Genomic DNA, 17,500 nt, shown 5'->3' on the forward strand with positions numbered 1-17,500 from the left:
CAGTCAGACGACGCAGCTGCGTTTAGGCTAAATTGAAAGGCAGGTTGTAGCAACACAACACAATTAGGCCGACAGAACAACAACAACAACACACACAGTGTCCTCCTCCTCCTCCACGCTGTGTGGCAGTGGGAGCCGGCCCGCTAAACACTCATCATACACGTATCACACACACACACGTTTGCGTGTGAGAATATAATATGTGTGTGTGTGTGTGTTTGTTATGGTGTGTATTCTCACGTGTGTGTGTGTGTGTTTGTTATGGTGTGTATTCTCACGTATGTGTGTGTGTGTGTGTGTGTGTGTTGGTGGCCGTCAGCGCGGCTGAGCAGGTCTTGAGTGGATGACAGCCTGTAATCAGCGTCTCTCCTGGTTATCAGCACTAACGGTAATCTGTCAAATGTCGCCTTTCACCGCTAACAGCACTGTAACTGCAGTGTAATTTTCTCCTTACCGTGTTTTCTCTCATTCCCCACTCGGCCCCCCCTCCCCCTCCCTCTCTCTCTGTCTCTCTCTCTCTCTCTCTCTCTCTCTCTCTCTCTCTCCTCTCTCTCTCTCTCTCTCTCTCTCTCTTCTCTCTCTCTCTCTCTCTCTCTCTCTCTCTTCTCTCTCTCTCTTCTCTCTCTCTCTCTCTCTCTCTCTCCTCCTCCTCGTTATAACGTAAACGGAGAACAGAGTATTTTTCCATTTAACAGTTGGAATGAGAAAAAGAGCCTGTCACAAACGAGACACAGAGACTAAGTCGCTATAGGCTACACACCCGAGCTGCATGCTGATGGGATTTTTTTTACCTGTCTGTTAGCGCCCGAGCTAAGCTACGCTATCGGTTCTTCAGCTTTTAACGCTTTTAATAACTGAGGCTATTATTCTGAGCCCCATATTAACGGTAATAAGGATAATGTGACACTCAGCATTATGGCCGCCGCAATGCTAAGCCGGACTAAATGACGACGTTATAACTCAAAGCTGTCAGGGGGTCTGTGTTCTCTGGGAGGGGGGGGGGGGGGGGCTCAGGGTTCTCTGGGAGGGGGGAGAGGAGGCTCGGGGTTATCTGTGTCCCCTGTAGAAGTCTGTTCGTTATACCTTTTCCTGCTATGCGTTTTAGTACATTTTCCGGTTAAAGTGTATTATTTGATTATTGATCATTATTGATCTAAGAAGTGATGCACTGTGGTTTTGACGCTGAGGGGGGAATCCTTGTATATGTAGAAGAGTTGCTTTACTACAGAGTAAAATGAGGGAGGGAGGGAGGGAGGGAGGGAGGGAGGGAGGGAGGGAGGGAGGGAGGGAGGGAGGGAGGTTGAGAGTTAGCGAGAGGGTGAAAGGGATGGATCATATGGAGTGAGGGAGGGTATTGGGCAGAGATGTAGAGAGAGAGAGAGAGAGAGGGAGAGAGAGAGAGAGAGAGAGAGAGAGAGAGAGAGAGAGGTGGGATGTCAGAGTGAGGCAGGGAATTTGACAGGAATGGAGAGAGAGACAGAGGGAGAGAACAAGAGAGAAAGATGGGATGTCAAAGGGGAGAAACTAGTAAAAGGTTTTTAAGATGTGCTTCACATTGTGACACCATCACATAATAACTATATTCTCCTGAGTTGCAAAGTGCTTTTTCATTTGTGTGTGTGTGTGTGTCTGTGTGTGTGTGTGTATGTCTATATGTATGTGTATGCACGTTTGTGCATGTATGTATCAAGGTATATATCAGTTTCTTTTTATGTTTATGCATGTGTGTGTGTGTGTGTGTGTGTGTGTGTGTGTGTGTGTGTGTGTGTGTGTGTGTGTGTGTGTGTGTGTGTGTGTGTGTGTGTGTGTGTGTGTGTGTGTGTGTGTGTGTGTGTTAACATGCCAGGGTTCTTCTGCGCAGAAGCTCTTAAAGGTGTAGCTCTTAACAGCATATTAAAATGCAGTCCTCACCACTGCTCCTCTCAGATAATATTGCCTGGGGGGATTGAGCTGATTTCCTGGGCTTCATGAGAACTAAGTTCTACACAGTCCTACTAATAATAACTGAATCCGGAGAGAGAGAAAAACAATGTGTTTTTAAGTTCTCAGATGAGCAGATGAATGATCTAAACAATAGGTTGGAGTGCTTTCCGCATGTATAGTTAATCTCGACAGAACTTCGAGGTTTTCCCCCAATGACTTCGAGTTATGCAGTTAAAATAAACAAGACCAAACACAGATGAAATAATAACCTGTAAACAATTACAAAATACAGTTCATCACATATATACAAACAACTAATTACAAGTATTTAGTCATCAGTGGGCGGCTGGGTGGCGCAGCGGACATTGCGCTCGTCACCAACGCAAGAGACACCGGGTTTGAATCCGGCTGTCGGCGTTGCCTCCGGCTTGGGCCGGCCGTCATACTAACTCAATTGGCAGAGTCAGCGAAGTGGAAGTCGATGGGTGGTAATCTGGACGTTGTGGACAGCGACTCCTACAGGTCGGTTGGGGGACGCCTGCACAGCAGAGACAGGAAATGGCAGGGGCAGTGTGAGCCTCCCACACGTTACACCTCGCCGAATGAGAGTCCGCGCTGGCAGGTGAAAAGATGTGACAGGCTGCCTCCTCATGTACCAGAGGGGACACGTGATGCAAGGCTTCTATCCTCCCTACAACCGGCCAGTGGGGGGCATATGCGAGCAACGTTCAAGACAGGGGAGGGGAGAATTGGCACAGCGAAAATTGGAAAAATAGAAAAAGAGGAGAAAAAAAAGTATTTAGTCATCATAACAAGTAATTACAAGTATTTAGTCATGGGAGTAGCTAAATGTTGTTGACAGAAGAATCAGACTCTTGCCTGTGTAGTTGAGTGGAGTTAAATGAATGGAGAGACCCTCTGAAGATACTGTATACAGTATATCCGTTTCAGTCTTTGTAATAATAAGTGAATGTTCTTTTCCAGTTGCCTCTCTGCCTTCAGGTTCAGCACCACGGACAGCTCTGAGCCACAGTGCAGCAGTGTTTCTGTCCCCAACAGTGTACTGAACCAAAGAGAAACCCTCATTAACAAGAGGCTTTGGTTATGCAAAGAAACAAGTCTACTGAAACAAGATATCTGTTTGCCATAAAACAATTCTGTGAACTGACAAGGAGTGAAATGAATACGCTTTGTTAGTGAAATATCCTTCAAATGGCTTTCTCTTATGACTCTTTATGTTACCTTGAAAAAGCATTGTTTCCAGTGGTAACCGACGCCGTTCATCATCAGTCATGTAGATAGATTTCAATGAACAGTAGTAGCAGTTACATTATCATTAGAACGTTCAGTTAAAACTCTGCACTGTCCCCCGTCTCCTCTCCACCCTCATCTCCCCCTCCTCTCCCCCTCCTCTCCCCATTCCTCTCCCCTTCCTCTCCCCCTCCTCTCCTGTTCCTCTCTCCCCTCCTCTCCCCCTCCTCTCCCCTCCTCTCCCCCATTCCTCTCCCCTTCCTCTCCCCCTCCTCTCCCTGTTCCTCTCTCCCCTCCTCTCCCCCTCCTCTCCCCCCTCATCTCCCCTCTCCCCCTCCTCTCCCCCATCCTCTCCCCTTCCTCTCCCCCTCCTCTCCCCCATCCTCTCCCCCTCCTCTCCCCCTTCCTCTCCCCTTCCTCTCCCCCCTCCTCTCCCCTTCCTCCCCCCCTCCTCTCCCCCCTCCTGTCCCCCCTCCTCTCCCCCCTCCTCTCCCCCTTCCTCTCCCCTTCCTCCCCCCCTCCTCTCCCCTTCCTCCCCCCCTCCTCTCCCCCCTCCTGTCCCCCCTCCTCTCCCCCCTCCTCTCCCTCCTCTCCCCCCTCCTCTTCCCGCTCATTCCCCCCTCCTCTCCCCCCTCCTCTCCCCCCTCCTCCCCCCCCTCCTCCCCCCCCTCCTCTCCCCCCTCCTCTCCCCCTCCTCCCCCCCCCCCCCCCCCTCTCCCCCCAGTCCCTCCCAGAGTCCCAGTACAACGGCAGCCCGGAGACGGTGGGGTACCGGCTGAGCGTGCGGCGGGCCGACGGTCGCGGGGAGGACCAGATGGAGGAGGTGGGGGGAGTGGGCGTGACGGGGTCCCTGGAGGGCGGGGCCACGGTGGAGGAGCTGGACCCCTGGACTCAGTACCAGGTCCTCATACAGGCCCACAACTCTATAGGAGCCGGGCCCTGGAGCCCCGCTGTCAGCGCACACACCACAGAGTCAGGTACACACACACACACTCACACACACACACACACACACACACACACACACACACACACACACACATGCGCACACACACACACAAAAAACGTTATTAAAAATGTTCTTTTGTATCATTCCATTTGGGCTGTGGGGGTGCTTAATGTCTGAAGGAGTCGACTGAAGGCTTCTTGTCCTCTGTGAAAGCATGCAATTGGTCCACTGATGGATACATCTTGATATTTGTCTAGTCTAGTGTGTTCATTAGACGGGTGAAATCCTCTTTCAGTGCCTCTGTGCCTGTTTTCGTAGGCAGTTAGCCTCTGGTATGCGTGCCATTAGCGTAATATATTCGACTAAGAGGTTGGCCAGTCGACTACGGCTCCTTTCGACCGATTAGTCGACTAATAGGGGTCAGCCCTAACACACTCACACACACACACAGACACATTGACACAGACACTGACGATAATTGTTTTATTCATATCCAGGTATTTCCAGGGCAAACAGGACGATATAAATAGTACCGATGATGCAGATGATGATTAGCCCAATGAGACCCACGGGATCGCCAGCGGCATCATCCGACATCACCGTCTCTCAGCTCCTCAGCTCGCCAGCTCGCCGTCTAAAGATAGAGACACGCTCTGCTGTCTGTCTCTCAGAGGCTGCAGCTCACCGTCTAAAGATAGAGACACGCTCTGCTGTCTGTCTCTCAGAGGCTGCAGCTCACCGTCTAAAGATAGAGACACGCTCTGCTGTCTGTCTCTCAGAGGCTGCAGCTCACCGTCTAAAGATAGAGACACGCTCTGCTGTCTGTCTCTCAGAGGCTGCAGCTCACTGTCTAAAGATAGAGACACGCTCTGCTGTCTGTCTCTCAGAGGCTGCAGCTCACTGTCTAAAGATAGAGACACGCTCTGCTGTCTGTCTCTCAGAGGCTGCAGCTCGCCGTCTAAAGATAGAGACACGCTCTGCTGTCTGTCTCTCAGAGGCTGCAGCTCACTGTCTAAAGAGAGAGACACGCTCTGCTGTCTGTCTCTCAGAGTTTTTTTGCGTTTTCGTTTTAGTTAGTTAATTTTTTTGCGTTTTTGTTTTAGTTCGTTTCTTTTTTTTGCGTTCGTTTTTTTGCGTTTTCGTTTTAGTTAGTTCATTTTTTTGCGTTCTTTTTTTCATTCGTTTTTTTGTGTTCTTTTTTTGTTCGTTTTCGTTTTAGTTCGTACTTTTTTTGCGATTTTTTGTCTTTTTCGTTTTAGTTCGTAAATTCTTTTGCATTGATTTCTTTTCGTTCGTTTTTTTGCGTTTTTATTTTAGTTTGTTCGTTTTTTTGCGTTTTCGTTTTAGTTTGTTTGTTTTTTTGCGCTTTTGTTTTAGTTTGTTCGTTTTTTTGCGTTAGTTTTTTTGCGTTTTCGTTTTAGTTAGTTAATTTTTTGCGATTTTGTTTTAGTTCGTTCGTTTTTTTGCGTTCGTTTTTTTGCGTTTTCGTTTTAGTTCGAACTTTTTTTTGCGTATTTTTTTTTGTTTTTTTGTTCTTTTTCGTTTTAGTTCGTAATTTTTTTTGCGTTCGTTTAAACACTGAGAACCAGAGAGACCAGTCCATTAAGGCTGAGCACGGCTTCTGAGGGGAGAGAACGCTCTGCTGTCTGTCTCTCAGAGTTTTTTTGCGTTTTCGTTTAAGTTAATAATTTTTTTTGCGTTTTTGTTTTAGTTCGTTCGTTTTTTTGCGTTCGTTTTTTTGCGTTTTCATTTTAGTTAGTTCATTTTTTTGCGTTGTTTTTTTTTGTTCGTTTTCGTTTTCGTTCGTACTTTTTTTGCGCTTTTTTTTTCTTTTTTGTTTGAGTTCGTAAATTATTTTGCATTGATTTTTTTTCGTTCGTTTTTTTGCGTTTTTATTTTAGTCTGTTCGTTTTTTTGCGTTTTCGTTTTAGTTCGTTCGTTTTTTTGCGTTTTTGTTTTAGTTTGTTCGTTTTTTTGCGTTCGTTTTTTTGCGTTTTCGTTTTAGTTAGTTAATTTTTTTGCGTTTTTGTTTTAGTTCGTACTTTTTTTTGCGTATTTATTTTTGTTTTTTTGTTCTTTTTCGTTTTAGTTCGTAATTTTTTTTGCGTTCGTTTTTTTGCGTTCGTTTTTTTGTGTTTTCGTTTTAAACACTGAGAACCAGAGAGACCAGTCCATTAAGGCTGAGCACGGCTTCTGAGGGGAGAGACACGCTCTGCTGTCTGTCTCTCAGAGGCTGCAGCTCGCTGTCTAAAGATAGAGACACGCTCTGCTGTCTGTCTCTCAGAGGCTGCAGCTCACTGTCTAAAGATAGAGACACGCTCTGCTGTCTGTCTCTCAGAGGCTGCAGCTCACTGTCTAAAGATAGAGACACGCTCTGCTGTCTGTCTCTCAGAGGCTGCAGCTCACTGTCTAAAGATAGAGACACGCTCTGCTGTCTGTCTCTCAGAGGCTGCAGCTCGCCGTCTAAAGATAGAGACACGCTCTGCTGTCTGTCTCTCAGAGGCTGCAGCTCACTGTCTAAAGATAGAGACACGCTCTGCTGTCTGTCTCTCAGAGGCTGCAGCTCGCCGTCTAAAGATAGAGACACGCTCTGCTGTCTGTCTCTCAGAGGCTGCAGCTCACCGTCTAAAGATAGAGACACGCTCTGCTGTCTGTCTCTCAGAGGCTGCAGCTCACCGTCTAAAGATAGAGACACGCTCTGCTGTCTGTCTCTCAGAGGCTGCAGCTCACTGTCTAAAGATAGAGACACGCTCTGCTGTCTGTCTCTCAGAGGCTGCAGCTCACTGTCTAGAGATAGAGACACGCTCTGCTGTCTGTCTCTCAGAGGCTGCAGCTCGCTGTCTAAAGATAGAGACACGCTCTGCTGTCTGTCTCTCAGAGGCTGCAGCTCACTGTCTAAAGATAGAGACACGCTCTGCTGTCTGTCTCTCAGAGGCTGCAGCTCACTGTCTAAAGATAGAGACACGCTCTGCTGTCTGTCTCTCAGAGGCTGCAGCTCGGTGTCTAAAGATAGAGACACGCTCTGCTGTCTGTCTCTCAGAGGCTGCAGCTCGCTGTCTAAAGATAGAGACACGCTCTGCTGTCTGTCTCTCAGAGGCTGCAGCTCACTGTCTAAAGATAGAGACACGCTCTGCTGTCTGTCTCTCAGAGGCTGCAGCTCACCGTCTAAAGATAGAGACACGCTCTGCTGTCTGTCTCTCAGAGGCTGCAGCTCACCGTCTAAAGATAGAGACACGCTCTGCTGTCTGTCTCTCAGAGGCTGCAGCTCGCCGTCTAAAGATAGAGACACGCTCTGCTGTCTGTCTCTCAGAGGCTGCAGCTCGCTGTCTAAAGATAGAGACACGCTCTGCTGTCTGTCTCTCAGAGGCTGCAGCTCACTGTCTAAAGATAGAGACACGCTCTGCTGTCTGTCTCTCAGAGGCTGCAGCTCGCTGTCTAAAGATAGAGACACGCTCTGCTGTCTGTCTCTCAGAGGCTGCAGCTCACTGTCTAAAGATAGAGACACGCTCTGCTGTCTGTCTCTCAGAGGCTGCAGCTCACTGTCTAAAGATAGAGACACGCTCTGCTGTCTGTCTCTCAGAGGCTGCAGCTCACTGTCTAAAGATAGAGACACGCTCTGCTGTCTGTCTCTCAGAGGCTGCAGCTCACTGTCTAAAGATAGAGACACGCTCTGCTGTCTGTCTCTCAGAGGCTGCAGCTCACTGTCTAGAGATAGAGACACGCTCTGCTGTCTGTCTCTCAGAGGCTGCAGCTCACTGTCTAAAGATAGAGACACGCTCTGCTGTCTGTCTCTCAGAGGCTGCAGCTCTCTGTCTAAAGATAGAGACACGCTCTGCTGTCTGTCTCTCAGAGGCTGCAGCTCACTGTCTAAAGATAGAGACACGCTCTGCTGTCTGTCTCTCAGAGGCTGCAGCTCACTGTCTAAAGATAGAGACATGCTCTGCTGTCTGTCTCTCAGAGGCTGCAGCTCGCTGTCTAAAGATAGAGACACGCTCTGCTGTCTGTCTCTCAGAGGCTGCAGCTCGCTGTCTAAAGATAGAGACACGCTCTGCTGTCTGTCTCTCAGAGGCTGCAGCTCGCTGTCTAAAGATAGAGACACGCTCTGCTGTCTGTCTCTCAGAGGCTGCAGCTCACTGTCTAAAGATAGAGACACGCTCTGCTGTCTGTCTCTCAGAGGCTGCAGCTCGCTGTCTAAAGATAGAGACACGCTCTGCTGTCTGTCTCTCAGAGGCTGCAGCTCTCTGTCTAAAGATAGAGACACGCTCTGCTGTCTGTCTCTCAGAGGCTGCAGCTCGCTGTCTAAAGATAGAGACACGCTCTGCTGTCTGTCTCTCAGAGGCTGCAGCTCACTGTCTAAAGATAGAGACACGCTCTGCTGTCTGTCTCTCAGAGGCTGCAGCTCGCTGTCTAAAGATAGAGACACGCTCTGCTGTCTGTCTCTCAGAGGCTGCAGCTCACCGTCTAAAGATAGAGACACGCTCTGCTGTCTGTCTCTCAGAGGCTGCAGCTCGCCGTCTAAAGATAGAGACACGCTCTGCTGTCTGTCTCTCAGAGGCTGCAGCTCACTGTCTAGAGATAGAGACACGCTCTGCTGTCTGTCTCTCAGAGGCTGCAGCTCACTGTCTAGAGATAGAGACACGCTCTGCTGTCTGTCTCTCAGAGGCTGCAGCTCGCCGTCTAAAGATAGAGACACGCTCTGCTGTCTGTCTCTCAGAGGCTGCAGCTCGCCGTCTAAAGATAGAGACACGCTCTGCTGTCTGTCTCTCAGAGGCTGCAGCTCACTGTCTAAAGATAGAGACACGCTCTGCTGTCTGTCTCTCAGAGGCTGCAGCTCGCTGTCTAAAGATAGAGACACGCTCTGCTGTCTGTCTCTCAGAGGCTCGCTGTCTAAAGATAGAGACACGCTCTGCTGTCTGTCTCTCAGAGGCTGCAGCTCGCCGTCTAAAGATAGAGACAGTTAGTTAGTTCGTTTTTTTGCGTTTTTGTTTTATTTTTTTATTTTTTGCGTTAGTTTTTTTGCGTTTTCGTTTTAGTTAGTTCATTTTTTTGCGTTCTTTTTTTTGTTCGTTTTTGTGTTCTTTTTTTTGCATTCTTTTTTTGCGTTCGTTTTCGTTTTAGTTCGTTAATTTTTTTGCGTTTTCGTTTTAGTTATTTCTTTTTTTTGCGTTTTTGTTTTAGTTCGTTAGTTTTTTTGCGTTCGTTTTTTTGCGTTTTCATTTTAGTTCGTACATTTTTTAGCGTTTTTTTTTTTTTGTGTTTTCGTTTTAGTTAGTTCGTTTTTTTGCGTTTTTGTTTTAGTTAGTTCATTTTTTTGCATTCTTTTTTTCGTTAGTTTTTGTGTTCTTTTTTTTGCATTCTTTTTTTGTGTTCGTTTTCGTTTTAGTTCGTAATTTTTTTTGCGTTCGTTTTTTTCGTTCGTTTTTTTGTGTTTTCGTTTTAAACACTGAGAACCAGAGAGACCAGTCCATTAAGGCTGAGCACGGCTTCTGAGGGGAGAGAACGCTCTGCTGTCTGTCTCTCAGAGGCTGCAGCTCGCTGTCTAAAGATAGAGACACGCTCTGCTGTCTGTCTCTCAGAGGCTGCAGCTCACTGTCTAAAGATAGAGACATGCTCTGCTGTCTGTCTCTCAGAGGCTGCAGCTCACTGTCTAAAGATAGAGACACGCTCTGCTGTCTGTCTCTCAGAGGCTGCAGCTCACCGTCTAAAGATAGAGACACGCTCTGCTGTCTGTCTCAGAGGCTGCAGCTCACTGTCTAAAGATAGAGACACGCTCTGCTGTCTGTCTCTCAGAGGCTGCAGCTCGCTGTCTAAAGATAGAGACACGCTCTGCTGTCTGTCTCTCAGAGGCTGCAGCTCACTGTCTAAAGATAGAGACACGCTCTGCTGTCTGTCTCTCAGAGGCTGCAGCTCACTGTCTAAAGATAGAGACACGCTCTGCTGTCTGTCTCTCAGAGGCTGCAGCTCACTGTCTAAAGATAGAGACACGCTCTGCTGTCTGTCTCTCAGAGGCTGCAGCTCGCTGTCTGAAGATAGAGACACGCTCTGCTGTCTGTCTCTCAGAGGCTGCAGCTCGCTGTCTAAAGATAGAGACACGCTCTGCTGTCTGTCTCTCAGAGGCTGCAGCTCGCTGTCTGAAGATAGAGACACGCTCTGCTGTCTGTCTCTCAGAGGCTGCAGCTCACTGTCTAAAGATAGAGACACGCTCTGCTGTCTGTCTCTCAGAGGCTGCAGCTCACTATCTAAAGATAGAGACACGCTCTGCTGTCTGTCTCTCAGAGGCTGCAGCTCACTGTCTAAAGATAGAGACACGCTCTGCTGTCTGTCTCTCAGAGGCTGCAGCTCACCGTCTAAAGATAGAGACACGCTCTGCTGTCTGTCTCTCAGAGGCTGCAGCTCACTATCTAAAGATAGAGACACGCTCTGCTGTCTGTCTCTCAGAGGCTGCAGCTCACTGTCTAAAGATAGAGACACGCTCTGCTGTCTGTCTCTCAGAGGCTGCAGCTCACTGTCTAAAGATAGAGACACGCTCTGCTGTCTGTCTCTCAGAGGCTGCAGCTCGCTGTCTAAAGATAGAGACACGCTCTGCTGTCTGTCTCTCAGAGGCTGCAGCTCGCTGTCTAAAGATAGAGACACGCTCTGCTGTCTGTCTCTCAGAGGCTGCAGCTCGCTGTCTAAAGATAGAGACACGCTCTGCTGTCTGTCTCTCAGAGGCTGCAGCTCACTGTCTAAAGATAGAGACACGCTCTGCTGTCTGTCTCTCAGAGGCTGCAGCTCGCCGTCTAAAGAGAGAGACACGCTCTGCTGTCTGTCTCTCAGAGGCTGCAGCTCGCTGTCTAAAGATAGAGACACGCTCTGCTGTCTGTCTCTCAGAGGCTCGCTGTCTAAAGATAGAGACACGCTCTGCTGTCTGTCTCTCAGAGGCTGCAGCTCGCCGTCTAAAGATAGAGACAGTTAGTTAGTTCGTTTTTTGCGTTTTTGTTTTATTTTTTTATTTTTTGCGTTAGTTTTTTTGCGTTTTCGTTTTAGTTAGTTCATTTTTTTGCGTTCTTTTTTTTTGTTCGTTTTTGTGTTCTTTTTTTTGCATTCTTTTTTTGCGTTCGTTTTCGTTTTAGTTCGTTAATTTTTTTGCGTTTTCGTTTTAGTTATTTCTTTTTTTTGCGTTTTTGTTTTAGTTCGTTAGTTTTTTTGCGTTCGTTTTTTTGCGTTTTCATTTTAGTTCGTACATTTTTTAGCGTTTTTTTTTTGTGTTTTCGTTTTAGTTAGTTCGTTTTTTTGCGTTTTTGTTTTAGTTAGTTCATTTTTTTGCATTCTTTTTTTCGTTAGTTTTTGTGTTCTTTTTTTTGCATTCTTTTTTTGTGTTCGTTTTCGTTTTAGTTCGTAAATTTTTTTGCGTTTGTTTTTTTGCGTTTTCATTTTAGTTCGTTAATTTTTTTGCCTTTTTTTTGCGTTTTCGTTTTAGTTAGTTCGTTTTTTGGGGTTTTTGTTTTTGTTCGTTAGTTTTTTTGCGTTAATTCTTTTGCGTTTTCGTTTTAGTTAGTTCATTAGATAATATGAAGATAGAGACACGCTCTGCTGTCTGTCTCTCAGAGGCTGCAGCTCGCTGTCTGAAGATAGAGACACGCTCTGCTGTCTGTCTCTCAGAGGCTGCAGCTCACCGTCTAAAGATAGAGACACGCTCTGCTGTCTGTCTCTCAGAGGCTGCAGCTCGCTGTCTAAAGATAGAGACACGCTCTGCTGTCTGTCTCTCAGAGGCTGCAGCTCACTGTCTAAAGATAGAGACACGCTCTGCTGTCTGTCTCTCAGAGGCTGCAGCTCGCCGTCTAAAGATAGAGACACGCTCTGCTGTCTGTCTCTCAGAGGCTGCAGCTCACTGTCTAAAGATAGAGACACGCTCTGCTGTCTGTCTCTCAGAGGCTGCAGCTCACCGTCTAAAGATAGAGACACGCTCTGCTGTCTGTCTCTCAGAGGCTGCAGCTCTCCGTCTAAAGATAGAGACACGCTCTGCTGTCTGTCTCTCAGAGGCTGCAGCTCACTGTCTAAAGATAGAGACAGTTAGTTAGTTCGTTTTTTTGCGTTTTTGTTTTAGTTCTTTCTTTTTTTTGCGTTAGTTTTTTTGCGTTTTCGTTTTAGTTAGTTCATTTTTTTGCGTTCTTTTATTTTTTTTCATTTTTGTGTTCTTTTTTTTGCATTTTTTTTTTTTGCATTTTCGTTTTAGTTCATAAATTTTTTTGCTTTTTTTTTGTGCGTTTTCGTTTGTTAGTTCGTTTTTGTGCGTTTTTGTTTTAGTTCGTTCGTTTTTTTGCGTTAGTTTTTTTGCATTTTCGTTTTATTTAGTTAATTTTTTTGCATTATTTTTTTTTGTTTTTTTTTTGTTTTTTTTTTGCATTATTTTTTTGTGTTCGTTTTAGTTCGTTAATTTTTTTGCATTCGTTTTTTTGCGTTTTCATTTTAGTTTGTTCTTTTTTTTGCCTTTTTTTGCGTTTTCGTTTGAGTTAGTTCGTTTTTTTGGGTTTTTGTTTTTGTTCGTTAGTTTTTTTGCGTTAATTCTTTTGCGTTTTTGTTTTAGTTAGTTAATTTTTTTGCGTTCGTTTTTTTGCGTTTTCATTTTAGTTCGTTCATTTTTTTGCCTTTTTTTGGGTTTTTGTTTTAGTTAGTTCATTTTTTTGCGTTCTTTTTTTTCGTTCGTTTTTTTGTGTTCTTTTTTTTCATTCTTTTTTGCGTTCGTTTTCGTTTTAGTTCGTTAATTTTTTTGCGTTCGTTTTTTTGCGTTTTCATTTTAGTTAGTTCGTTTTTTTGCGTTTTTGTTTAAAGATAAAGATAATAGAGACACGCTCTGCTGTCTGTCTCTCAGAGGCTGCAGCTCGCCGTCTAAAGATAGAGACACGCTCTGCTGTCTGTCTCTCAGAGGCTGCAGCTCGCCGTCTAAAGATAGAGACACGCTCTGCTGTCTGTCTCTCAGAGGCTGCAGCTCGCTGTCTAAAGATAGAGACACGCTCTGCTGTCTGTCTCTCAGAGGCTGCAGCTCGCCGTCTAAAGATAGAGACACGCTCTGCTGTCTGTCTCTCAGAGGCTGCAGCTCACTGTCTAAAGATAGAGACACGCTCTGCTGTCTGTCTCTCAGAGGCTGCAGCTCGCTGTCTAAAGATAGAGACACGCTCTGCTGTCTGTCTCTCAGAGGCTGCAGCTCACCGTCTAAAGATAGAGACACGCTCTGCTGTCTGTCTCTCAGAGGCTGCAGCTCGCTGTCTAAAGATAGAGACACGCTCTGCTGTCTGTCTCTCAGAGGCTGCAGCTTGCTGTCTAAAGATAGAGACACGCTCTGCTGTCTGTCTCTCAGAGGCTGCAGCTCACTGTCTAAAGATAGAGACACGCTCTGCTGTCTGTCTCTCAGAGGCTGCAGCTCACTGTCTAAAGATAGAGACACGCTCTGCTGTCTGTCTCTCAGAGGCTGCAGCTCACCGTCTAAAGATAGAGACACGCTCTGCTGTCTGTCTCTCAGAGGCTGCAGCTCACTGTCTAAAGATAGAGACACGCTCTGCTGTCTGTCTCTCAGAGGCTGCAGCTCGCCGTCTAAAGATAGAGACACGCTCTGCTGTCTGTCTCTCAGAGGCTGCAGCTCGCTGTCTAAAGATAGAGACACGCTCTGCTGTCTGTCTCTCAGAGGCTGCAGCTCACTGTCTAAAGATAGAGACACGCTCTGCTGTCTGTCTCTCAGAGGCTGCAGCTCACTGTCTAAAGATAGAGACACGCTCTGCTGTCTGTCTCTCAGAGGCTGCAGCTCACTGTCTAAAGATAGAGACACGCTCTGCTGTCTGTCTCTCAGAGGCTGCAGCTCACTGTCTAAAGATAGAGACACGCTCTGCTGTCTGTCTCTCAGAGGCTGCAGCTCGCTGTCTAAAGACATGGCCATTTTGAAAGGGGTCCCATACATACGGGTCCCTGAAGCCTGTTTTTGGGCTTCGAAGTTCGTCAGGGTTTTTCGAACGTTTTTTTTATTATAATTTTTTATAAATATCATCAAACTAAATCCTCAATTTGAAGTGATTAATCTGATTAAATGAGTATTTTTATTTTTTTATTAAATCACTTTCTTTAATGAATATAACTCATCAGTTTTAATACTATAATATTAGTGTGGCGTAATCTTTATCTGCAACTGTGGTTTAAACAGAATGAATAGATAATAATAATAATAATAATAATAATAATAATAATAATAATAATAATAATAATAATAATAATAATAATTATTATTATTATTATTATTATTGTTATTATTATTATTATTATTATTATTATTATTATTATTATTATTATTATTATTATAATAATAATAATAATAATAATAATAATAATAATAATAATAATAATAATAATAATAATAATAATAATAATACTCCAAAGTGACTGTAGTCTACATTTTGGCGAGGGGAAAATGACATGGCCATTTTGAAAGGGGTCCCTAGACCTGTCTCACCTCAAGATATCAGAATGAGAATGGGTTCTATGTGTTTTATGTGTAGCCACGAGGCTCTTGTCCAGTTTATACTAATCCCATGCAGGTCTGGGGCAAAAACCATGCAGCTTCTTGCATGCATTTTAAATGTGTTATTTCCGCGCTATTCTAAAAATGGTGTAGTTGAATATCTCTGCATACTGGGGTGCCTAAACAATCTTGGAATTGCATGAATTGGGAAAAGCTGACAGGAAAGCTGAGACTCTTGTGGATTCGATGCACCCAACTGTATTCATGTGTGACGATGTTAGTCCCCATAGTAGCCATTTATTTGTACTGAGAAACTTGACCTCACTGTATAAAATGACAGATTCTGAGCAATTTCCAGAACAGTAGTGCCAATTGCCGAAAAATGTAATTCTCACAGAAATGTCCAGTTAAACTGTCCAAAGGATTTTGATACCAAATCACAGTGTCTTAACCCTTTCACTACCACACTACAGACGGTTAACCCTTTTCACTACAACACTACACAGGGTAGTGTGGTAGTGAAAGGGCTAACCGTCTGTAGTGTGGCAGTGAAAGGGTCAATGTGGTGTTTTGGGGGGATTTTTTACCATGTTTATCGTTCTCAAGTGGTCGGCATTTTTTACATTTTGCACCAAATCAACCCACAAAGTGCTGCGACAAGACGAGACATGATTATGAGACATAATTGAGCATAGGATCGGCCATAATGTCATTATGTTCTAAGCCCTTATACACTCCAAACTAACTACACTCCAAACGAACCCCCAAAACGACACAAATGTCTCTCTATGTGGGTCTCTAAGGGATTTAAACAGCTTGCAGGGATTACATGTCACACATACACACACACACACACACGGGCAGAAAACACACACACACATACACACATGTATGTCTGCCTACGTGCGCACACACACACACATACACACACCCCTCCTTATTGGTTGAAGAGTGTGTTGAGTCCAGAGGAGCTGCCTGGTATGAGAAGATTGTATTAGCACTGCATTAGAGACACCCCCCCCTCTCTCTCTCTCTATCTCTCTCTCTCTCTCCCTCTTCGGCTAAGAGAGATTGAAGGAGAAAATGGAAGGGAGGGGGGTGATGGAGATGAAATCGAAGATTGGTTCAAAGGGTGAATTATTACTAAGTAATGTGTGTGTGTGTGTGTGTGTGTGTGTGTGTCTCTGTGTGTGTGTGTCTGTGTGTGTGTGTGTGTGTGTGTGTGTGTGTGTGTGTCTGTGTGTGTGTGTGTGTGTGTGTGTGTGTGTGTGTGTGTGTGTGTGTGTGTGTGTTACAGTTCCGTCAGGAGCACCACTGAACGTGAGCGCTGAGGCAGTGACTTCCACCAGGATCCTTCTGACGTGGTCTCCTGTCACACACACACACAGGAACGGAGTCATACTGGGATACAAGGTACACACACACACACACACACACACACACACACACAAACACACACGCACACACAGGAACGGAGTCATACTGGGATACAAGGTACACACACACACGCACACATACACGCAAGCGCGCACAGGAACAAATTACACTATAGCACATTCTGTATTCAGTATTCACACTTTACCCCCTCATCACATTACCTCCTCCCCCAACACTTTCACACGCACATGCACTCAGCCATGCACACGCACACCCAGACACGCACACACCCAGACACACGCACACCCAGACGCACACACCCAGACACACGCACACCCAGACACACGCACACGCACACCCAGACACGCACACACTATACTTAAGACCAATATGATGTAATATCCTGTAACTGCTCCGGGATGTTTTTTTCTACACTGCTAATTACTGTTTTTAAAAGCACTTTGCTGATTGTGTATGTGTGTGTATGTGCCTGCGTGCGTGTGCAGCATGTGTGTGTGTGTGTGTTGCATTAATGTTTAATATCATTGCATAAGGCAGCATTCCGCTATCTTGGCACATGTAGAATAATCGCTGGCACAACCCTTTTCTGAACAGCAGAGCGCTCTCGACTGCCTTATCGTTGCTATCTTTACACTAAGCAGTTATCCCCGCTTCACCCCAGTTCAGAATGCCTGAACAGCTTTCGCCTAGATCGTCGGAATCGCTGCTTATCGAACTGATTAAACGCATTTCAATAATAATAATAATAATAATTAATAATTCATTACATTTATATAGCGCTTTTCTCAGACTCAAAGTGCTCCCCACAACGTAGGGTTAGGGAAATTGCCTCCTTCACCACCACAGGTAGCACCCAACCTTGGGCTACGCAGGCTCAATGGCTGCCATACACACTGGCACCCGGCACACATCACACTACTACACAATGACTACCATACACTGGTACCCGGCACACATCACACTACACAATGACTACCATACACTGGCACCCGGCACACATCACACACTACACAATGACTGCCATACACTGGCACCCGGCACACATCACACTACACAATGACTACCATACACTGGCACCAGGCACACATCACACTACACAATGACTACCATACACTGGCACCCGGCACACATCACACTACACAATGACTACCATACACTGGCACCCGGCACACATCACACTACACAATGACTGCCATACACTGGCACCAGGCACACATGAATGAATGACCTTTATTTATATAGCACCCTTCACAGCACGAATGCACAGGGTGCTTTACACTACAGCTTAATATAAAAACACAATAAAAACAAAATCAGGAATAAATGACAACAGACAAACAGTAGTTAAAAACAGTGAAACCAGATAGAAAAAGTAGAATAAAAGAATTTGGATAAAATCATGAGTCACTAATTAAAACAACACTATAGAACAGAAAAAGGCGCCTATGTGTGATTAAAAGCCTGCCTGAACAAATGTGTTTTTAGTTGTTTTT

At 45.5% G+C, this 17,500-nt stretch overlaps 1 protein-coding gene across 1 annotated transcript in view; it reads left to right on the top strand.

Annotated features, from left to right (window-relative positions):
• The window catches only part of sdk1a (sidekick cell adhesion molecule 1a), a gene marked incomplete at its 5' end in the record, with an annotated part of 439,376 nt that overhangs the window by 341,732 nt on the left and 80,144 nt on the right, over positions 1-17,500 (top strand). The window contains 2 exon segments of the mRNA XM_084319476.1: positions 3,899-4,151; positions 15,907-16,022. Of these exon segments, the coding sequence (XP_084175602.1) occupies positions 3,899-4,151; positions 15,907-16,022 (369 nt within the window).

The sequence above is a fragment of the Notolepis coatsorum genome (genome assembly GCF_963971535.1).
Source record: "Notolepis coatsorum genome assembly, chromosome: 7".
In the NCBI taxonomy this organism is placed as follows: domain Eukaryota; kingdom Metazoa; phylum Chordata; class Actinopteri; order Aulopiformes; family Paralepididae; genus Notolepis; species Notolepis coatsorum.